This window comes from Nomascus leucogenys, chromosome 17 (genome assembly GCF_006542625.1).
Source record: "Nomascus leucogenys isolate Asia chromosome 17, Asia_NLE_v1, whole genome shotgun sequence".
In the NCBI taxonomy this organism is placed as follows: domain Eukaryota; kingdom Metazoa; phylum Chordata; class Mammalia; order Primates; family Hylobatidae; genus Nomascus; species Nomascus leucogenys.
In genome coordinates, this window is record NC_044397.1 from 1064974 (window position 1) to 1088654 (window position 23681).

Consider the following 23681-nt stretch of genomic DNA (forward strand, 5'->3'; position numbering starts at 1 on the left):
TGCAGTGGTGTGATCTTGGCTCACTGCAAGCTCTGCCTCCTGGGTTCACGCCATTCTCCTGCCTCAGCCCCCTGAGTAGCTGGGACTACAGGCGCCCGCCACCATGCCCGGCTAGTTTTTTTGTATTTTTAGTAGAGACGGGGTTTCACCGTGTTAGCCAGGATGGTCTTGATCTCCTGACCTCGTGATCCGCCCTTCTCGGCCTCCCAAAGTGCTGGGATTATAGGCTTGAGCCACCGTGCCTGGCCCAATACCTCACTTTTACATGAGGCAAGTTTTTAATCTCTTAAGTGGGCTCCTGCAAAGCCACTTATCCTTGCCTAGTAAGGCTGTTTGACTGGATAAGGGTAAGGTAGAAGTTACAGCTTGAAGCGGTTCCATTTTAAATTATGTTCTCTTTATCAAGTCTACTCTGGATCTATTTCTCACTTATTCAGACAAATTAGCAAATGTCCAATGAGAGATTCATTAAGTACTCTGGGTGCTTTTAATTATGGCTATGAGGTCCCTTCTCATTTATCCAATTTCTGGTTGCCCTAGACTTTAACCTCCAGAACAGCCAGCCACTGGGCCCACAGTTATACTGCAGTTATTTATTTATGCTTCTTTTCTTCATTAGGCTAAGACAAACTTTAGACCTTACTCATCTATTTTTCTTAGGATTTAGCACACTGTTTGGCATGTGATGGGGCTAAATAAATGTCTGTTGAACCTAATTAATTGTGCTCCATTGCTTCTCTTTTTCAGGCCAAGATGGGCTTCAGGGAAGGTGAAGGATTGGGTAAATACAGCCAGGGTCGGAAGGACATCGTTGAGGCTTCCAGTCAGAAAGGTCGAAGAGGCTTGGGTCTGACACTCCGGGGCTTTGACCAGGAGCTGAATGTGGACTGGCGAGATGAGCCAGAGGTAAGTGTTAAAGGGAGGAGGAGATGGAAAGCCACTTGTGTTTTTGGATGCATGGCTTTAAGAAGCCATATCAACAAACTAGAAATCTCCAGAGGCAGTATGAGCAAAGTGGAATTAGTTTTTTATGTGGAAAGTACTGGGGATATCCAGAATGGAAAACAGAAGGCTGGGGGAGATATGGTGGGATGTGGATTTCCTGTTGCATTATAGGACTGTCTAAGACCAGTGGGTAGAAGATGCTTGAAAGGCAGAGTTTGGCTCCATAAAAACTTTAATAAATAGTTACAGCTCTCCACTAGTGGACTAGGCTACCTTGTCAGGCAGTGTGCTCTCTGCTGAAGGTGTTCAGGCAGGCCAAGGGAGCACCCACTCTCTCACTGTGTGAGTAACTGGAGTAGGTGCCTTCTAAGAAGATCCTTGTACCTCCCCAGGTTTATGCCATCCAGGTTCTAAATAGGTGCTTTTTTATGCCACATTGCTTTTCTACTGTGGGTTTAGTCTGCTTACTAGGGTACCAGTTTGTTTTCACCCTGAAGACCAAAGGAAACTCTCATTATCCCTTTTCATGGCACAGATAATGTGAGATTTTATTTTATTCATTTATTTATGTCCTATCTTATTCCACAAAGGATCTGTAGTGGGTACAATAAAAACACCTAAAAATAACATTGAGATATTACCATTACAGAGTTGAAACTAGAGAAAATGGAACTCAAACATCTAGCTTTCTGCATAGTTCCTGTAGTTCAGCTTCAAATGTGGCTCTGAACTCTGGAAAATTGATATTTTATTTGTCTCCCTAATGTTCCAGTTCAGGAAAGAAGTCCCGTGAATCTGCATGTGATAAAAGCCTAATAAGTCTTCTGAGTAAGATTCTGACAAGTGAGGGGCTCATGGGTTCTGGGGCCGGTCTTGCTGTTGCCTTGTAGTTGTGGGTGTTGAGACCAGCAGACTGGCAATGCGGAGTAGGGTAGATACCTGCTGCTGGTTGCTGGTTGTGGGCTTTCATCTCAGAAGTACCTGATGGTTTCTATGTCTTCATTCGTGTTAAAACAAGAGTCTACATCCTTTCAGTGGGGCAGAAGTTGAACTAACTTTACTAAACTCAAAATCTGAAATCACCCTATAGGCCGGGCATGGTGGCTTATGCCTATAATGCCAGCACTTTGGGAGGCCGAGGCAGATGGATCACCTGAGGTCAGGAGTTCAAGACCAGCCTGACCAACATGACGAAACTCCATCTCTGCTAAAAATACAAAAACTAGCCAGGCATGGGACTCACACCTGTAATCCCAGCTACTAGAGAGGCTAAGGCAGGAGAATCACTTGAACCTGGGAAGCAGAGGTTGCAGTGAGCAGAGATCGTGCCACTGCACTCTAGCCTTCCAGCCTGGGCAACAGAGTGAGACTTTGTCTCAAAAAAAAATAAAAATAAAAATAAAAAAACCCCTATAAGTAAGTAAAAGTTAGGTCAAATGGGGCCGGGCACGGTGGCTCACGCCTGTAACCCCAGCACTTTGGGAGGCCAAGGCGGGTGGATCTCAAGGTCAGGAGATCAAGACCATCTTGGCTAACATGGTGAAGTCCCGTCTCTACTAAAAAATACAACAAATTAGCCGGGCATGGTGGCGGGCACCTGTACTCCCAGATATTTGGGAGGCTGAGGCAGGAGAATGGCAGGAACCTGGGAGGCGGAGCTTGCAGTGAGCTGAGATTGCACCACTGCACTCCAGCCTGGGCCATAGAGATTCCGTCTCAAAAAAAAAAAAAAAAAAAAAAAAAAAGAGGTCAAATGTCAGTTGGCAGCCACGTCTTCACAGCAGGTGAGTCTGGGTGTCCAGGGGTGGATATCCAGTCCTGGGGTTACCACAGGATAAGTGCTCAGTGGCTACTGCAGCCTAGGAATGTGGAGGACAGGGTATGACCCTCTGGATAAAGTCCACTCCGTAGGTAGGTATAATAATCAGACTTCTATAGGGACATTGAGTCTGCTTTTTCTTTCCAAGTTTATATGAGCTTCTTGTTCTCTAGAGTTTATAATTTATAACCAACTCTATCACCTTTATGCTTAAATGTGATAGATTTGACCAGGAAAAGAAGCCATGATTCACTGCCAGATTCATGGACAAAAGGCTTCAGTAATTTTTCGCTTATTTTTTTTTTTTTTTTTTTTTTCTTTTTCGGGAGAACGGGGTCTCGCTATATTGCCCAGGCAGGTCTCGAACTCCTGGGCTCAAGCTATCCTCCCGCCTCTTGCCTCCCTGAGAGCTGGGATTACAGGCGTGAGCCACCGCGCCCGGCCAAGCTTCAGTAATTTTTCTTTTCAACTTTGTCTCTGTTGATGCTGGTTGGCTTGTCCTCAAGACCTTTCATTGTGATACCACTTTATGCCTTTCAGAGCATGTAATATTACTTTTAATCACATTGCTTCAATTTGCAATGGTGAATCTCTTCTTCACACTTGCTTGGGAGCCAATATGTGAAGCTGCCATGCAGGTTAGCCACCTGTTTAGGTTTTATAATCCATGTTTCTCTATCCTGGTGGCACTTAGCGCTGCCTGCACAGTAGAATCATCTGGGGACTTCTGAAAACTTATCCCCAGGCCTCACCTCAGACCAGCAGAATCTTATACTCTGGAAGTGGGTCTCAGGCATCAGTACTATTTTTTATTTTTTATTTTATTTGAGACAAGGTCTTGCGCTGTTGCCCAGGCTGGAATGCAGTGGCACAAACACAGTTAACTGCAACTTCGAAATCCTGGGCGCAAGATATCCTCCCACCTTAGCCTTCTGAGTATCTGCAACTACAGGCCTGTGCCACCAAACCTGGCTAATTTTTTAGACTTTTTTTGGTAGAGACAGAGTCTTGCTGTGTTGCCCAGACTGGTCTTAAACTCCTGGCCTCAAGCAGTCCTTCTACCTTGGCCTCCCAAAGCATTGGAATTACAGGTGTGAGCTACTGTGCCCAGCCCCAGGCATCAGTACTAATGTTATGTTATGTTATGCATGTTATGCTATGTTTTTTTATTTTATGTTATGTTATGTATGTTATGCTATGTTTTTTTATGTTATGTATGTTATGCTATGTTTTGTTATGTTATGTTATGTTATGTTATGTTATTTGAAAGATGGAGTGTTGTTCTGTCACCCAGGCTGGAGTGCAGTGGCACAATCTCGGCTCACTGCAACCTCTACCTTCCGGATTCAAAGGATTCTCCCGCCTCAGCCTCCCAAGTAGCTGGGTTTACAGATGTGCACCACCATGCCCAGCTAATTTTTGTATTTTTAGTAGAGACGGGGTTTCACCATGTTGTTCAGGCTGGTCTTGAACTCCTGACCTAAAGTAATCTGCCCACCTCAGCCTCCCAAAGTACTGGGATTACAGGCGTGAGCCACCACACCCAGCTGCATCAGTACTCTTTAGAAGCACTGCAGATGATCCTCATGCACTGTTTTGGCCTGATAGGAAAGTAATTGAAAAATTAAGAGGAAGCAGCCATTACAGATGTCAGTTTTTGTTCTGTCTTAGAATGAATGGGCTAGGAATCCTATTTACCAGTTTCTGGATTGTTTTGTGAATAACACTTTGAAAGGACTCAGGAGATGAGACTCATTGCCATTAAGGCTTTCGGATATACTTATCTTGTCATAGACCTACATCGTATGTAATAACTGCCTGTTTACTTCTCTGTGTCTCCACTGCTCTGATTGCAAACCCCTTTTGCCAAGGGCCAGGTCTTATTTAACTCTGCATTCTGAGTGCTTAACACGTAGTAGGTATTCATTAAATAATAATGGAACAAATGAAAGAAACAGGTTTGAGAAGTTTCTAAGGATTCTAACCAGAATTGGAGCTGGCCTTTAGAAGTTAAACTTTGGAATTCTGGCTCTCACTTCTCATGTCTGACCACTGCATTTGGCTTCAGCAACCTGCACCCTTCTTGGTCTGTCTCAGTCCCTTTTGATTGTTTTGGGGAAGTCCTGATGAGTTGGGGTTTAGCTTTGAGGGTCTGTCATATCTGTCTTACTAGCCTCTCTTTTGTTTGCAGCCCAGTGCTTGTGAGCAGGTGTCATGGTTTCCAGAATGTACCACTGAAATTCCTGACACTCAGGAAATGAGCGATTGGATGGTCGTGGGAAAGGTAGGCTTTCAGGAAAATGTACCCTGACTTCTTGGCATTCTCTTGACTTTTCACTTGCTCGAGTCTGGTATATACATATACTTGCAGTTTAAGAAAAATAGGAATCTGACCATTCACATTGGTAGGAATAAAACTGTGTCAAGAGGGAGTGTCATGAGCTTTACAAGTATGCCCCTTGGAGATATGACAGGGTTTTTTCTTTTCTCCGAGTCATTTAAATTGTAAGGCAGACAAAATGTATAACCTCTGTCTTCTTCATGGATGCCTTTTGAAGTGGCTTATCATACATATCTGTGTATTCTGATCACTGCTAGATGAAAAGACATTGTCCCTATCCTCAGAAAGTAATGAGGGAATTGTTACAGAGGGAATTTGTTTCATCTTCTTCTGGGAAATTGTGAGAATAAAGTAGATGGCTACCAAATCAATGTGGTATAGAGGGCAGTTCTCAAAGTATATGTGCTGCCGGGGATCTCTAAGACCCCTTCGGGGGTCCACAAGGGCAAAGCTATTTTCATAATGATATTGAAAAGTTATTTGCACTTTTCACCCTCATTCTCTCACAAGTGTTCAGTGGAGTTTTCCAGAGGCTATGATGTGATATTACAACAGATTGAATGAAAAAGCAGAGAGGAAAATCTGGCCTTCTATTAAGCGAGACACTGAAGAAATTTGCAAAAATGGAAAACAGTTCCACTCTCCTCACTCATTTTTTTGTGGAAATGTTATTTTTCTGAAAATATATTTCTGAAAAATATTTATGTTAACATTAGCCTTTTAAACTGAATTTAAAAATATTTTAAAAATGTTTTTAATTTCTAATAATATAATTATTTGAATTCTAGATAATAGATTACCTATCTATTATCTATCCCGCATAAACAAAAATTCTTTAGGATCCTCAGTAATTTTTACGAGTGTAAAACCTGAGACCAAAGAGATTGAGTTTCAGTGGTTTCGAGGTGGTTTCACTCATTTGGGGGTTGCACTTGATATCCCTGTGAGACCCCTTAGCGTCCCTGTTTTCTGAAATGCTACCAGGTCAGTGCCTGGTATCATGCATTTGTACTCATCACAGAGTGAGAGGCTTCCTGGTGGAAGGACAAGCTTTTGTCATTTGAGGCATTCCCCATCCTTCTGCCTCCATGCTCCAGGGCTAGACAGCTTGAATGTCTCCTTCCTGTTTGGTGTTCCTAGCCTCAGCATTCATTAGTCTTGTGTCCATATGGTGCTCTACTCAGCTCCTGGGATGGGGCTGAGGGGGTGCTTCATCTCAGCCATCTGGAGAATAGCCAGAGGGATTTAGGATTTTCTCTTTCCCACCCTTCAGGGATTGATATTTCTTGGCAGAGAACCAAGTCCCTTCTTGCTCTACTTACTTGGAACCCTAATTTCTTCATTCATCCCTGACAATTGCAGTCACATGTGGTCATTACTTAACTGCTTTTTTCTCCCTGTAGAGAAAGATGATTATTGAAGATGAAACAGAGTTTTGTGGGGAAGAGCTGCTTCACAGTGTGTTGCAGTGTAAGGTAAGGTCTTGTGGCTGGAACCAGATATGAAAACCTTGTGGGAGGTGATTTGCTGGACTTTTCCATTTCTCCTTTGAGTTGGTTGTGGGAAAGTTAAGATTTTTGCTGGAGATCAGATGCATAGCTTGGTTCGTATCTGCAAATTGTCCTTTTCCCGGGTGACTGTTCTGCCCTGTGGGTGTTGTGCTGTCCCTGTGGTCAGCAGCCAAGAAAGGATCTGCCTAACCTCAGTGGGTCTGTTCATTGTAATCCTGAGAGGGCCTGGTGTGGTAAAAGGTTTGGAGTCGTTCTTCAGCATCAGATAGACCAGGATTCAAATCCAAGATCTGCAACTCTTTGCTGTGTGACTTTGGCCCGGTTGTTTTACCCTCTCTGAGTTTGAGTTTCCTCATCTATAAAATGAGGAGAAAATACTCATTTCTTAGGGTCGTTGTGAGAGCTAAATGAAATAGTGGGTGTGAAGTACCTGGGTAAATGTTAGCCTCCCCTTGACACTTTTTGGCCTAATTGAGAATCACATTGTCTGTGGGCAGAATGAGCCAGGGAAACTGAGGAGGAAATGGGTTGATGAAAAAGGAGGCCTCAGACTGGCCTCACAGATTTTATTTTTTGGCAGGCACAGGGTTGGGAATATCCATAAGGTGACTGGAACTCAGGTAATGTGAGGATTTCTTTATCTAGAGAGGAAATTGGTCAGGGGAGTTTAAGAGAAGGGATCGCTACTGTGGTCGGTGCCATCAGAAAACCCTAGTCTTGTTTATTTGTTTCTCCTCTCTCTAAGTGAGGTCTAGTCAGGTAAGCCTTCATACCAGAACTTTGATCCCTTGGAGAGTAGCTGCTGGTATGGGATGGAGAAACAGATTTACTATGAGGATTAGCAATGCCCAGAGGTGGCTCTGTGTGTAGCAGCAGGTGCTGTTTTGTAACCAGTTGCCATGTGCCAGGCACCTGCTTACATTTTTTTTTTTTTTAAACCAATTTACCGGCAAGGTAGTTGAGAGAGTTATTGAGCAGCCTGTGTAGGGTCACACAGTGAGACATTTCAGAGCTGAGATGCCACAGGAATCTTGTTCCTTGGAGGGCTGTGAGTTGGGCACTGCAGGCTCTTAAGATCCCTTTCGTATCCTGGAATTCACCTTGAGGTTCTGATTCTCTGGGCAGAGCGTGTTTGATGTCCTGGATGGGGAAGAGATGCGGCGAGCTCGGACTCGGGCCAATCCCTATGAGATGATCCGAGGAGTCTTCTTTCTAAACAGGTTTGCTGACATTTCCCTCCCCGCCCCTGATGATCCCTGCTCTACCTTTTCATTTGAGCCTAGTACATCTAGTACTTTTCTGTCTTGCTTTATTGCAGGGCAGCAATGAAGATGGCTAACATGGATTTTGTGTTTGATCGCATGTTCACAAATCCACGGGACTCTTACGGGGTGAGAACAAGATTCTGCTTCTGAATTCATGGTGCTAAGAGGGCTTAAGCTTCAGTGGCTCAGCCATTGCCATTTGTTCAATGCTAGGAGAGTATTCTGACTGTGTGATGGAGATATTTTGCTCTGAGCTTCTCAGATAGGGTCCCACAGTGCTTCTGTGGTCCCAGGAGTAAAGCAGTTTTCTCCAGGGCTTCAGTCCTGGAATCCGAGCCCCTAACCCTACAGAAGGTAGAGTGGAAGGGTGAACACTGTTTTTATATAACAAGCTTATTTTCCAAATTTAAACTTGGTGACATCACCTGATTTAGGTGCTGTTTCTGGTAATGAGAGGGGAGTACTGGGAAATATGGTTTGAGTGTTGGATGAAATGTGGGCATTTCAGTGGGCATTTTCACTGATCTATTTAAAATCAGTGTTGTATCTGAAAATCTAGCCTGTGTTGTTGGAATGTGGTGAGGAGGGACATAGCATTTATGAAGCAGGATGGATTACTTAAGTTTATACCTTCTTTGGGCCTCAGCTGCCTCATTCTGAAATGAGCTGTACTAACCTGCCAGAGGGCTAGGGTAGAACCAAAAGGCTCTTAAGATTTGTCCCAGCACTAAGACTGTAATTTTAGTCTGGGCCACTTTCCTTCTCTGCCTCTCTGAACAAGCTTTGCGTGGGATCATAATTATAAGGCTTTGGCCCTTTTCAAGAAGTGGTAAAGCAGAATGATTTTCTACTCTGCTGCATCTCATTTCTCTGAACATAGACTCTCCGTAGTGATAGAGAAAGAAAAAAAGGAAATTTCATTCTAGAATTCCCTTCAGGGTTTCAAAGCATTTTTACCCGGTCCTAGAAAGTTACTTTTCTTTGACAGTGATAGGCCAGGAGCCAGCTATCCCCAAACCTGTTTCTGCTTCACTCACCCTCACTGGCTAAAGAAACTTGTTTTCCAAGTTCTTTAATGTTTCAGCTCCACCTGCCTAACTGCTTCCTCCTTGCTGGCAAAACTGGCATGTAGCTCCTTCAGCCATTACTCATTTTTCACTCCCAGGTCTCCCTTTCCATTCTCCAGTACCAGCAGGCAGCACAAAAGGGCTCTTGGAATTAGCATCTTGAGAAAATTAGGTTGATATAATGTTGATTTAATTTTCTGAGCTCCAAATGATTTTCTTTAAATCCCTGCCTGGCAGAGGAGCTCTGTCAAGCTGATGGGAAGTCACAGTGTCTTTTTTGGCTTTTGAATACAAATGCCTCCAGCAGCTGGTATCTGGTTATTGCCTTTTGCTGTCATGAAAATGAAGTAGGCACCAGGGTTGTACCATTCAGGTTGAGGGTAGAGATGTTAGTTACATAGGAAAAGGCAGCCGTGTTTGTAATGCTTCAGGCAGCTTCTTGACCTGAATTGATTGTTAGTGGCCACAGAGAATTGCCCTTTCAGAGATGTTTCTCTACGCTTCACTATAAAAAAAAGTGATTTCTCTCGAGCCCCTAGTGTTTTATTTTCTCTTTTCATTTCCGTTTTCCCCTGAGGACCAGAGTTACAGCCAAGCCCAACAGGCTTGGTGTGGTTTTCAGGCAAGCAGAGACACTAGAGCAGTCCCCAGCAGAAGAGGGAGTGGCTGAAGGCCCAGGCACACACCCATGTTTGCGAGGGTCATAGTGGCTCTTGGATCAGGCAAATTATAGACTAAGAGCAGGAGAATTTGAAGCTTGGAATGTGGAGAGGTTAGGAGGTGATAACAGGTGATGGAGAGAGCAGACTGAAGTTTTTTTTTTTTTTTTTTTTTTTTTGAGGTGGAGTTTCGCTGTTGTTGCCCAGGCTGGAGTGCAATGGCGCGATCTCGGCTCACCTCAACCTCCGCCTCTCGGGTTCATGCGATTCTCCTGCCTCAGCCTCCCAAGTAGCTGGGATTACAGGCATGCACCACCACGTCCGGCTAATTTTGTATTTTTAGTGGAGACAGGGTTTCTCCATGTCAGGCTGGTCTTAAAATCCCGACCTAAGGTGATCCGCCTGCCTTGGCCTCCCAAAGTGTCGGGATTACAGGCGTGAGCTACCATGCCCAGCCAACTCTGAAGTTTTTAAGTAGGTCTGTGGTGTGGCAGGTTATGGTAAAGGAGAAAGGGGGCAAGGGGAGGAAAATAAAGAAGCTATAAGCAAGAACTGGAAGAGACGGAGGGAAATTTAGATCCTTGGAGTATATGGAAGCATATTATAAACTGTTACATTATGTCAGGGGTTTGAGTGCCTGGGAATGTTGTTGAGACAAGAATACATTTTCTGTGAAGCATTGCAGAAGACAACTGAAGGTAGATCTGTAAGTTTCAGTCCTAGCTGAGGAAATTAGACATCATTTATCTAATTTCCATTGAGTGTGGAGTGCTGCTGTACTCGCCCCTGGAAAGAGAAAAACATGGAAAAGGATAAGAGTTTTGACTCTGAGGAAGTTGATCTGATTGAGTACAATATCATCTTGCGTTAATTGTTTAATAACAGTTTGTAAAGCTCTTCAATATAGGATACTTTATTTAGTCCTACAACGGCCTGGAGAAATACCTGCATCAGTCCCAATTTATAACTGAGCAAGCTCAAGCTTAATGACTTAAATTGTGTGCTTGTCCTTGACTGCATAGTCAGTAAGTAGCAGGGCTAAGAACCCCAGCTGTCCTCCCTGTGAAAAGACTTCTTGGCCATGACCTATAAGGGCCATACATGTTGAAATCACAGAACGAGGTCATATGCATGCCCCCTTTTCAGGGGTGAGGTGTTTGCATCGATCATTCTGCATCCTTCTCCCAGTCTTCCTTTGGACCAGTGGTTCACTTAGAGGGCACGGCCAGTGGCAAGGAACCTTGTTTTCCCTCTTTGCAGTATGTGTAGGGCTTAAACTTGTGACCCCTGCCTCATTACCACCATGCTGACTCGAAGATGCTACATAATGTTCTTGGCAAATACCATTGGGTCTTTTTTGTGTGCACATGAATATAATCCAAAAAGATGAATAATCGATGGCTCAGGAACAAAGAATGCTGGGGCGGCTTAGTAAGGAAGTGGGGAAAGAACGATTAAGACCCAGCATGCCTGGAGTGGGCTTGTCACGGGATGATGACATTTATTTTTAGCTAAACTCACTTTCTCCAGAGACTTTTTCACTATTTTGATAAAGCCAGATAGCTATCATCAGAAGAAAGGCCCATCTCACCTAGAAGTGATTGGGTTGTAAACATTAGTATGTCTATTTCTTTCTTGGGACTGTTTCCCCTAAAGCTTTCTGATCATTATCTAGCAGCTGCAGAACTCCAGACCAGCACTCAGCCATGCCAAACCTGTAGAGAGGGAAGACTGAGGTCCCTAAGCCGCTTCTGGCTGAGTGTTCATCATGGTCTGAGGCCAACTGTAGTCTTTTGCAGTTGCTCACTTGTAGAACTCAACCTTTTGTTGTTGTCACCAGTGCAAATGGTTCATCCTGTCTGCTGTGGAGGGTGGGTAGAATTTCACTGCCTAGGGCTCAGGTGTGGGTAAGAGCATACCTAGCATTTGTGTAAGAGAAGTATAAACATACAATATGGGCCAGTACTGGGTGCAGCATAAATGTGAGGTTAAGAGATAAAGCTAGGCTGGGCATGGTGACTTACACTTGTAATTCCAACACTGTGGGAGGCTGAAGTGGGAGGATTGCTTCAGTCCAGGAGTTGGAGGCCAGCCTGGGCAATATACCAAGATCCTGTCTCTAAAAAAAAAAAAACAAAGAAATTTGTTGAGCATGGTGGTGTGTGCCTGGGGTCCCAGCTACTCAGGAGGCTGAAGAAAGAGGATTGCCTGAGCCCAGGAGTTCAGGGTTTCAGTGAGCTATTGTACTACTGCACTCCAGCATGGGCTGAGTGAGACCTCATTGCCAAAAAAAAAAAAAAAAAAAAAACGGGAGAGAGAGCGAAAGCTACTCAAGGGGCCACAGATGTAATTATGCCAAAATTCAAATGATGATTAGTCAGTCCTGAGTTGGCTGGGTGCTCCGAGGGTTGCCTGGAAGCTGCTGTTGCTGCACACCAGTATTTCCTTCCCTCTCTGTCTTGTCGCTTCTGACTGTGCCCTGCCCCAACCCCACACCCAGCACTGGGCAGGAGAAGAAAAAAGGGAGTGCAAAAAGGAGAGAGACCAAATGCAATGTGGTGTCTTGGATTGGATCCCAAACAGAAAAAGAACATTAGTGAAATCTAAATGAAGTCTAGAGTTTAGTTAATAGTAAGGTACCAATGTTGGTTTCTTAGTTTTGCCAAACATACCATGGTGTAAGGTGTTAACAAAACTGGAAACCGGGTGAGGGGTACTATCTTGGCAACTTTTCTGTAAATCTAAAATTATTCCAAAATAAAAAGTTATTTGGGATTTTTTAAAAGGTGGTTGGGAGAGCCAAGGAGGAAGGAGAGAAAGGAAGACAGAGGCTGTGATGGGAAAAGGGAGGTTCCTGTGGCTGGGAGAGGTTGTTAGAGTCCCCCAGCCTTTGGTTGGACAGGAAGACCTGAGTCTAGTGGCTAGGCCAACTAGACCCTGATTTAGCTTTGTTGCAGACTGGCTGTGAACAGATTACTTTGTGACTTCGTATCTTGGTGCCTCTTTTTCCCTATCTGTAATGTGGGGCATATTCTGTTCAGTAGGACTCTTGAAAGGCAGGATATGGTGAGGAAAACACTCTGAGAAATAAAAAATGTAGTCAGATACCCATAAAGATTTTTTTTTGTTTTTGTTGAGACAGGGTCTCGGTCTGTCATCCAGGCTCAAGTGCAGTGGCGCGATCTCAGCTTACTGCAACCTCTGCCTCCCAGGTCCAAGCAATTCTCATGCCTCAGCCTCCCGAGTAGCTGAGTTTACAGGTGTGTGCCACCACACCTGGCTAATTTTTTGTATTTTTAGTAGAGACGGGGTTTTACCATGTTGGCCAGGCTGGTCTCAAACCCCTGACCTCAGGCTATCTGCCTCTCTGGCCTCCCAAAGTGCTGGGATTACAGGCGTGAGCCACCGCGCCCGGCTCCATGAAGATGTTTTTATGAGGAGTCTGAGCTAGGCCTGGTGATGTGATAGGCATTGTGGGTATTTTGAGGGTGGGTGAGGCAACACTAAAGGGTGTTAATCACCAGAAGATACATTTCCTGGGTGCTGTAGCCCTGGTGGGAGCTCTGGATTGTACTTGCTGAAAGGCTTATTTTACTCTCCCTGCATTCTCCTTCCTGTTCCCCATTGATCTGTCTTGTTTTCCTTCCTCTCCTGTCCTCCACTTGCCTTTGTAGAAGCCACTGGTGAAGGACCGGGAAGCTGAGCTTCTGTACTTTGCTGACGTCTGCGCAGGCCCAGGTGGCTTCTCAGAGTATGTGCTGTGGAGGAAGAAGTGGCATGCAAAGGGCTTTGGAATGACTTTGAAGGGCCCTAATGACTTCAAGCTGGAGGACTTCTACTCTGCTTCCAGTGAACTCTTCGAACCCTACTATGGTAGGGATACTGAGGAGGGTACTAGGAGGTATGAGGGACAACCCCTCTATGGGGACTTCAGGTCAGAAGCCGTTGTTATCCACATGCCATATTTTCTTTCCTAGGTCTCTTACCCTGGGCTTCACAGTTCATGTCAGAATCTTGGTTCCCTCTGGACTATCCCTTTTTACCCTGGGCCTGCAGAATACAGGTCAAACACTCCCTCAGCAGATTCTCATCAAGGCCCTATTAATTCCTCCTTTCAGGAGCACTCTGCTTTTGTGGTGGCAGGAGATAATGAAACTGCCTGATCTCTGGCTGAGAACTGGCAGGGTTATTAACAAATATAAACCCACACCCATCTCTCGCCCTCTCTGCCAGGTGCAGAATGCACTGGGTTGCAGACAGCTCGGCAACCCACAGCAGTCCCTCTGCTCTATGTCGATTGTAATTTGACAGCAAATCCTAAGTTCTTTCTGAACAGTCCTTATTAAAAAAATTGATGCCTAAATGTAGGTGCCTTAAACACAACTTGGGTCTTAAAGAGAAAGTTCCACGAGTTGATGACTTTTGGCTGGTCAACTCCTTTGGGACTGTGTTTCATTATAGCAGAGTACTGTTCTTCCTCCTGGTCCATCACTGTAAGGGAGCCTTGCAGGATGGGCCCTAGTACTTGAGACACCTGATGCCCGTGTTCACTGACCCAGAGCACTCGTGTCCCAGCTCCTGACATGTATAGGGCAGATGAACTCACTACGACTCTTGTATTCTGACAGGTGAGGGTGGGATTGATGGAGATGGAGATATCACCCGCCCAGAGAACATCTCTGCTTTTCGGAATTTTGTCCTGGATAACACAGATCGCAAGGGTGTCCACTTTCTGATGGCTGATGGGGTAGGTTACCTTTTTTCCATAGACTGATGCATTAAGGATTTGTTATTTTAGAGGTTTGAGAATTGTTTGTTTTATCTGGTTCTTTAGCTGCCCCCAAAGATGGTATTTCACAGTTCAGATTGTAGGGAATGCATTTTTATTCTTTTTGTACATTTTTAAAATGATAATTGTGTAGAGACTGATGTTGTGGATACCTTTGCCTGGAGCAGGGTGATCTTGGTGTTGCTCCTGGTGGAGGCTGTCTATACATGGTCACCTGTAAGCCTCTCATAGGCTGACAGATGGCCACCTAACCAAAGACGGCAGCACAGGGGAATCCACAGGAGGCTCTTGTCAGGGCTGGGCTAAAGTGAATGTTCAAGAGGCCTTGTCTACGGGCAGCTGCTTGAGGCACAGAGGGAAGCCCATTGCAGCTTTGTTCAGCAGAAGCTCTCACCCAGGAATCTGACAATGCAGGTATTCCTTTCTGGAGTGAGCCACCACTTACTCTAGAGGAAGGACAGACAATGTGGCAGCTGCTCCAGGGTCATATAGCTAGAGTTGAGAAAAGCCTCAGGGACTCTTTGGGTGGCCTCTTAAGCAGTAGCTGTGTGGCTAGTGAAGGAAGGTGGGCAGGATGTCAGCATGATATCCAAAGATGCCTAGGCTCACCAAAGCACTGTGCACAGCAGGGAACAACAGATGACAGGCTTGGGGCTGGCTGTGAGGGAGGGGCGGCTCTGGCTGAGCAGATGTGGGAGTCTGATAGCGCTTATGAGGCAGCTGTTGCCGTGCGGCAGCTGTAGAGTTGGAAACTCAAGGGCTTTCTGCTTTAGCACTTCAGCAGTGTAGAGGGGTGACCTGGGCTTTTTTTTTTTTTTTAATTGACCCCATAATCAGGCATGCATTTTGAGAAGCATCTTTAAGTCTGGAAGACACTCCCAAACATTTTTTACCCTGAGTCCTTTAGCTATCACTTCTGTAGAACTGAGTCAGGGACACCTGGGGCGTGTTTAATAGAGGGGAGCATCCTTTTTTCTTTATTTTATTGTAAAAAACACAAATTTGATCATCTTAATCATTTTTAAGTGTTAACAGTAGTGTTAAGTCTATTCACACTGTTGTGCAACAGATTTTCAGAAGTTTTCATTTTGCGAAACAGAAACTGTACCCATTTAACAACACCCTGCCACCCGATGTCCCCTGGCCTCCTTTACTTTTATGTAAGCCTGACTCTGTCTCTTGCTGGGATCTCACAAGGAGGGAGACCACTCTAGAAATAGCATCACACATTCTTTCAGTAAATACCCTGGCCAGAGAGTCTGCCAGCTGGAGAGAAGAGGCACTGTGGTCTTAGGACAGGAAAGGGGGTATTGTAAGTAAAACCTGAGTCAACAGAGAGCGATTACTGTGACTAGGAAAGTTAACTTTTCTCCTGTCACCACAGTGGGAAGCTGAAGCAGAGTGTCCTCACTGCACTCACTCCCTGGTCTTGTTAGGACTCACCAGAGCATTCTGTTTCCTATGTCGTCGTTGACCTCTGACTAGCCAATATTTTGCCTCCGTTCTGCCTTACTCTTCCTGGATTCCCATGAGTTAAAACACTTTCTAAACCATCTCCTTGGAAAAGCAGGCTTGGTTCCATCCCCTGAGAATGATAGAGCAGGAAAGTGGAGCTGGTCCAGTAGTAGGCCTGGGTCCTGTGCTTACTCCATCTAACAAGCCCAGTGACCTTCTAAAATAACACTGAGCTGCTTCTTCATCAATCAGATGGTGATCAGTGAAAACACTTCAAGAACTCTCGATGAAGGATGAAGATGAGGTAGTGATGTTATTCTCAGTCCTTCTCCTTTCTCTTTCCCACCCCATTCCTTGTGCTCTCATTTCAGGGTTTCTCGGTGGAGGGGCAGGAGAACCTGCAGGAGATCCTCAGCAAGCAGCTGCTTCTGTGTCAGTTCCTCATGGCGCTGTCCATTGTCCGGACAGGTGACACTTCCTCAGCTGTTTCCTCACCCCAGGAGCCACTTAGAGGCCCTATTGGACAAGAACATGTACAAGGGGTTGGTGGGGAAGTTAAAAAAATCTGCTTATATTAGATGACAGGTAGCTAAATGAGTAATTTAGGGAAGAAAGGGCTGTGGAATCCTCAAAGTCCCCTCCAAAGATGGTTCTCCCCCTTAAATTGTCTCTGAGTTTTAACAGACCCAGGTGCTGGTTTCCTTGACTTTGTCATATTTACTCCCAGACTCCTTCACCCATCTCTTGGAATAGACCCATTGGCTGCTTTTGGTGTTTTCTCTCTAATCTAGGAGGCCACTTCATCTGTAAAACCTTTGACCTGTTCACACCGTTTAGTGTGGGGCTTGTCTACCTGCTGTACTGCTGCTTTGAACGAGTTTGTCTCTTCAAGCCTATTACCAGCCGTCCTGCCAACTCAGAGAGGTGAAGCCTTTCTCTCTATATTAGCCAGATTAATTGGCTAAATGTCAGAACAGCAAATCACGGTGCATCTCTCTGGCATGACCTCTTAAGCTACATTTAAAACCTTGACTTTAAAGAAGTGATGAGAGCCAACAGGATTCAGGATTCCTGGATCTTTTGGTTTTATGATATGCCAGTTCAGCCTCTGCCTCCTTCTTCCAAGCCTTATGCTCCATGCTTATGTGAGGGATTCTCAGCTTGGCCAAGGAGAAGGTGACCAATAGTAGGGACACTTCGGGGGTCTTGGGCTGGGAAGGGGCAAGGAGCCGCTATCCAGAGGCACTATTGGGGTCCCAGTGTGACACTGCCCACACACAAGGTGAGAGAAAATGCAACCAATCAGAATTGCCTGGTAGCTTGTTACAAACACATATTTCTGGGCTTTCTCCTGGGAGAGTTTGATTCATTAGGTCTATAATTTAACAGATTCCCCAGGTGATTGTGACACAGCCCGTCTGTCACAGGGAAGTTAGGAACTACTGCGATAAAGAGTAGAAATAGAGCTTAACAGAGAAGGATTTGAGGGGAACTTTAGCACCACAAAGGGTCTGTGTTGTTCTTTGTGCGTAGGCCTAAGGTTGAACAGGGAAGCCGTTAAGTTTTGTGATTCCACAAGGGTTTGGGGGGGAAAGGAATGTATGGGGAGGAAGCCCTTGCTCGGTGGAGTGACAGAGTATCTCCTGCCAGGTATGTGGTGTGCAAGGGCCTGAAGGTGGGCATAGATGATGTTCGGGATTACCTCTTCGCAGTGAATATTAAACTCAATCAGCTGCGGAACACGGATTCCGATGTCAACTTGGTGGTCCCCCTGGAGGTGATCAAGGGAGACCATGAATTTACTGACTACATGATTCGGTCCAATGAGAGGTAAGCCAACGGGCTGGTTTTTGCTGGTACCACTGAGGTCCTAAGGAAGACCAGAGAGTGAAAGACTGAATGGTTGGCTCTTGGTATCACTTTGTCAACCCTGACAAATTGGCAACTGGGTATGGTCTGCTGGTTTCAGGGCTCCCTGGGACTTTGGTTAGTTACCCTCAGGGACCCCCATCCTGCTGCCATGCCCTATCCCAAGGGTGGCAGGTAAGTGCCTGGCTAATATAGGCCTGCCCGCAGGAGCCTGTGTATAACAGTGAAAGCTGACAGAGCAGCCTGTGTCCCTGGAGGCAGGAGTAATTTCCCTTTAATTGCTGCTGTTTGTAAAAGGCCATCATGCTTGTTGCCTGGTGAAGTCCCTGTTTGGAGGCAGGAGATGGATGGAAAGCATGTGTACAACATGCTTTGGAAGTGCCCAAACTTTTGCCAGTTCTTCATGAGTTCCCCAGCTGGTGATCCAAATGCTTTTTTCTGTATCTTCTTTGTTTTCCCCACTCCCTGTTAGTGGTAATAATTTAAAGTTGTGACATTTGGCTTAGTTTTCTTAGTGGGCAGGCCTTAGAAAAAAGTGTTTGGAGATAGGCTGGAGGGTTGTATAGTAGCAGTGAATCAATAGAAAGTGCTCTCTTAGGGGGCTAAACAGGTGTTGGAAAGGCCTTAGTTAAGGGTCCAACCTTAAGTCCCCCAGAGAAGTTTGAAAATAGAGGTGGCCCTGGAGAATCATAGAAGGAGAGGAAGTCTTTATCCTGTTCTCCTGTTTTTCCAGTATTGCCTGGTGTTTTAACTTTCCACAGTACTGCCATATAAGCTCCCTCATTTTGATAGCAATGTAGTCACCAAGGTGGAGCAGACAGTAAACTTCAGCATGTTATAGATGAGGAAGCAAACAGGCCCAGGGACCCACCTGGCTAGGGCTTTATCACTTCTCGGTTATGGAACATGTCTTTTGGCTGAACAAGTGTGCACAGATGCATGGCAGAACTGGAATTCTTTTCAGTGGTTCCAATAACACATAGTGTTTAAGCAACTCTATAACCAGCCACTTTTCTTTTTCTAAAAAAGTTGAGGTATAATTCTGTAAGTGAAATGCAAATCTTAAGCGTATAATCAGTTTTGACAAATGCGTATATCCTTGTAGCCTACATCCCCATTAAGATAAAAAATGGGCCGGGCGTAGTGGCTCACACCTGTAATCCCAGCACTTTGGGAGGCTGAGGTGGATGGATCACAAGATCCAGAAATCGTCTACCATCCTGGCTAACACGGCAAAACCCCGTCTCTACTAAAAATTCAAAAAAAAATTAGCCAGACGTGGTGGTGGGCGCTTGTAGTCCCAGCTACTCGGGAGGCTGAGGCAGGAGAATGGCGTGAACCCAGGAGGCGGAGCTTGCAGTGAGCCAAGATGGCGCCACTGCACTCCAGCCTGGGTGACGAGCAAGACTCCATCTCAAAAAAAAAAAAAAAAGATGAAAAACGTTTCCGTCACCTAAGGAAATTTCCTTGTGCCCCTACTCAGGCAACCCCAAAGTAAGCCCTCTTCTGATTTTTATCACCACAAGTTAGTTTTACTTTTGTATTTTGTGTCTGGGATTTTTTCCTCCTCATGTTTTTGAGATTCATTCATATTATGTTAGTTGGTTTCTTTTTCTTGCTGACTAATATTCCATTCCATCGTATGAGGATTCTTTTGTCAATGGCCACTTGAGATATTTCCAGTTTGGGGCTGTTACGAATAAAGCTGATACAGACATTCTTGTACAAAGCTTTTGGTGGACAAATGTTGTAATTTCCCTTGGGTAAATACCTGAGTGGGAAATTCTGGATCATAGAGGAGATGTGTTTTTATTTTAAAATACCACAGTTTTCTAAAATGCTGTGTGTGTGTGTGTGTGTGTGTGTGTGTGTGTGTGTGTGTAGACACACAATAAAACAATGTATATGTATATAGCATACATATAATATGTATATTATGGCCGGGCGCGGTGACTCACACCTGTAATCCAGCACTTTGGGAGGCCAAGGCGGGTGGATCACCTGAGATCAGGAGTTTGAGACCAGCCTGGCCAACATGGTGAAACTCCATCTCTACTAAAAATACAAAATTAGCTGGGCATGGTGACACATGCCTGTAATCCCAGCTACTGGGGAGGCTGAGGCAGGAGAATCACTTGAACCCGGGAGGCGAGGTTGTGGTGAGCTGAGATAGCGCCATTGTACTCCAGCCTGGGCAATGAGCAAGACTCCGTCTCAAAAAAAAAAATGTATATTATATATAAAAACAATAAAACAATTTATATATATTGTTTTATTCTCCTTCCTGCAAAGTATGAAGTTCTGATTACGTCTTTGTCAGCATTTGGTATTATCAGTCTTTTATTTTAACCATTTGGTGCGATGTAGTGTTATATCATTGTGGTTTCAATATGTATTTCTGTGACAACTAATTATATTGAACCCCTTTTTATGTGCTTATTGGCTGTTTGTATATCTTCTTTTATGAAGTGCTTCTTCAAGTCTTTTGAACATTTAAAAAAATTGATTTGTCTTTTTATTAAGTTGCAGGAATTATTTTACATTCTGGATACAAGTCCTGTGAGTAGCTGGAGTAGCTAGGATTACAGGCACCCACCACTACCCCCAGCTAATTTTTGTATTTTTAGTAGAGACAGGTTACAGCATGTTGGCCAGGCTGGTCTCGAACTCCTGACCTCAGGTGATCCCCCCACCTAGGCCTCCCAAAGTACTGGGATTTCAGGCATGAGCCACCATGTCTGGCTGACCTTTGGCTGTTTTTAATTGTTTTTTGTTTGTTTGTTGTTGTTGTTGAATTGTAGGAGTTCTTTATATATTCTGGATATTACTACTTGTCAGATATGTGATTTGAAAATATCTGCGATTCTGTAGATTTTTTTTCCCCCACTGCATTGATTGTGTCCTTTGATGCACTGAAGTTTAAAATTTTGATGTAATCCAATTTACCAATTTTTTTCTTTTATTCCTTGTGCTTTTGGTGTTATATGCAGTAAATCATTGTTAAATTCAATGTCATTAATCTTTCCTCTATGTTTTTAAAGAGTTTTACAGGTTTTTTTTTTTTTTTTTTGAGACGGAGTCTTGCTGTGTTACCAGGCTGGAGTACAGTGGCACAATCTCGGCTCACTGCAACCTCTGCCTCCCCGGTTCGAGCAATTCTCCCGTCTCGGCCTCCCGAGTAGCTGGGATTACAGGTGTGTGCCACCACGCCCAGCTAATTTTTGTATTTTTAGTAGAGACAGAGTTTCACCATGTTGGCCAGGATGGTCTTGATCTCTTGGCCAGGATGGTCTTGATATCTTGACCTCGTGATCCTCCTGCCTCGGCCTCCCAAAGTGTTGGAATTACAGGTGTGAGCCACTGCACCCGGCCGAGTTTTACAGTTTTATCTGTTACATTTAGATCTTTGATTCATTTTAAGTTAATTTTTGTATAGAGTATTAGGTAAGGGTCCTTTTGCATGTGAATATCCAGTTTTCCCAGCACCATTAGTTGAAAACACTGCCCTTTCCCCATTGATTGGTCTTGGCATCTGTCATTTGACCATATATATGTAAGAGTTTATTTCTGGGCTGTCTCTTCCATTGGTTTATGTGTCTGTCTTTATGCCAGTAGTAGACAGTTTTTATTACTGTAACTTTGTAGGAAGTTTTAAAATTAGGAAGTGTGAGTTCTCCAACTTTGCTCATCATTTTCAAGATTATTTTGGCAATTTGGTGTCCCTTGAGATTCCACATAAATTTTAGGATGGGTTTTTCTATTTCTGCACATATGTGTATATATATATAATTTTTAATGTTATAAATTTCCCTTTAAGGATCCTTTAGGGCCAGGCACGGTGGCTCACACCTGTAATCCCAGCCCTTTGGGAGGCCGAGGCAGTTGATTACTTGTGCTCAGGAGTTTGAGACCAGCCTGGGCAACATGGTGAAGCCCTGTCTCTACAAAATGTACAAAAATTAGCTGGGCATGGTGGCTTACACCTGTGGTAGCAGCTACTCAGGAGGCTGAGGCAGGAGGATTGCTTGAGCTCAGAAGGTGGAGGTTGCAGTGAGCCAAGATCGCACCACTGCCCTCCAGCCTGGGTGACAGAACGAGACCCTGTCTCAAAAAAAAGGATGCTTTAGCTGAATCTCCTACATTTTGATATGTCTTTTAATTATCCTATGGCTCATATATTTTAAATTTTTTCCTTATGATTTGTTCTTTGATTCATAGATTATGCATATGTGTTGTATTTAATATTCAGATAATTTAGGATTTTCAAGATATCTATTAGATTTAGTCACACCATTCTCAGAGAATGTATTCTGTATGATTTTGATCCTTTGAAACTTAATGAGGCTTATTTTATGGCCCATCATATGCTGTATCTTGGTGTTGCTTGGTATAATGTTCTATAAATGTTAATTTGGTCAAGTTGGTTCATAGTGTTTTTCATATCTTCTAAATCTTAACTGATATTTTGAGTACTTATTCTGTCAACTGCTAAGAGGGTTGTTAAAGTCTTTAACTAGGATTATTGAGCTGTCTGTGTCTCCCGTTAGTTTTGTTAATTCTTCAGCTATTTGTTATCTTTGTTACTAGGCACACGCACATTTAAGATAGTTTTGTTTTCTTGATGAATTGACCTTTTATCGTTATGAAATACCCTATTTATTTCCAGTAATACTCCTTGTCTGAAAGTCTGCTTTATCTGACATTAGTGTAGCCACATAAGCTTTCTTTAGCTTAGTGTTTGTATGGTCTTTTTTTGTCCTTCTACCTTTGTCTTTATGATTAAATATGTTTCTTATAGACAACATGTGGTTGAGTCTTACCTTTTTGTCCAGTCTGACCTGGATAAAAGTCTCAGCATTTTAATTGGGGTGATTGGTACATTTACATTGAGTGTAATTATTAATGTTTGGCTTTAAATCCCCAGTCTTGGTTGTTTGATTTCTATTTATCCTGTCTGCTCTTTGTTTTATTTCTATTTATCCTATCTGCTCTTTGTTCCTCTCTTCCTTTCTTCCCTGTTTTGGGGGTGGGGGACTAATTCAGTATTTTTTAATAACGAATTCAGTATTTTTAAAATAATTCTTTTTTTTAGTATTTTTTAGTATTCCTTTTATCTCCTTGAGGTTTTTTAGATGCCTTTTTTTTGTTATGTTTCAGTTGTTGCTCTAGAGATTACAATATGCACCTTTAAGTAATCAGTCGGCCTTCCAAAACTATTTTGTTGCTTTATGAACAGTGTAAGAACCTTACAACACGATACATGCTATTGTTCTTTTGTCTTTGTGTTTTTGTTTTTATATAAACTCTATATTGTTACTATTTTTACTTTAAACCATTTATAGTCTTTTAAAGATGCACACGCATGCACATATATATCTAATTTTTTAAAAAAGGTCTTTGGTATTTACTGACATACTTACGCTTTCTGGTGTTCTTCATTCCTTCCTGTAGAACCAGATTTCTATTTGGAATCATTTCGCTTCAGCCTAAAGAATTTCTTTTAGCCTGTCTTTGTAGTACAAGTCTGCTGGAGACTAATTCCCTGCTTTTGTCTATTTAAAAATGTATTTAGGCCAGGCATGGTGGCTCACACCTGCAATCCCAGGACTTTGGGAGGCTGAGGCAGGTGGATCACCTGAGGTCAGGAGTTCGAGACCAGCCTGACCAACATGGTGAAACCCCGTCTCTACAAAAGTATAAAAATTAGCCCGGCATGATGGTGGGTACGTGTAATCCCAGCTACTCGGGAGGCTGAGGCAGAAGAATCACTTGAACCTGGGAGGCAGAGGTTGCAGTTAGCCGGGATTATGCCATTGCTGTCTAGCCTAGGTGAGAGAGTAAGACTCCGTCTCAAAAAATAAATAAATAAATAAAAATAATGTATTTAGACTGGGCATGGTGGCTCATGCCTGTAATCCCAGCACTTTGGGAGGCCAAGGCAGGTGGATCACCTCAGGCCAG

At 43.9% G+C, this 23681-nt stretch overlaps 1 protein-coding gene across 2 annotated transcripts in view; it reads left to right on the top strand.

Moving 5' to 3' along the window:
- The window catches only part of CMTR1 (cap methyltransferase 1), a 49039-nt gene that overhangs the window by 12780 nt on the left and 12578 nt on the right, over positions 1-23681 (top strand). For both annotated transcript variants that reach the window (XR_004026379.1, XM_030795954.1), the window contains exons 4-13: positions 748-906; positions 4956-5048; positions 6509-6580; positions 7742-7836; positions 7935-8007; positions 13282-13480; positions 14236-14354; positions 16223-16319; positions 16643-16775; positions 17502-17681. Coding sequence is in view for 1 of the 2 variants with exons in the window: in XM_030795954.1 (XP_030651814.1) it covers positions 748-906; positions 4956-5048; positions 6509-6580; positions 7742-7836; positions 7935-8007; positions 13282-13480; positions 14236-14354; positions 16223-16319; positions 16643-16775; positions 17502-17681 (1220 nt within the window). In the remaining variant the exon portion in view is untranslated. The remainder of the gene's footprint in view (positions 1-747; positions 907-4955; positions 5049-6508; positions 6581-7741; positions 7837-7934; positions 8008-13281; positions 13481-14235; positions 14355-16222; positions 16320-16642; positions 16776-17501; positions 17682-23681) is intronic.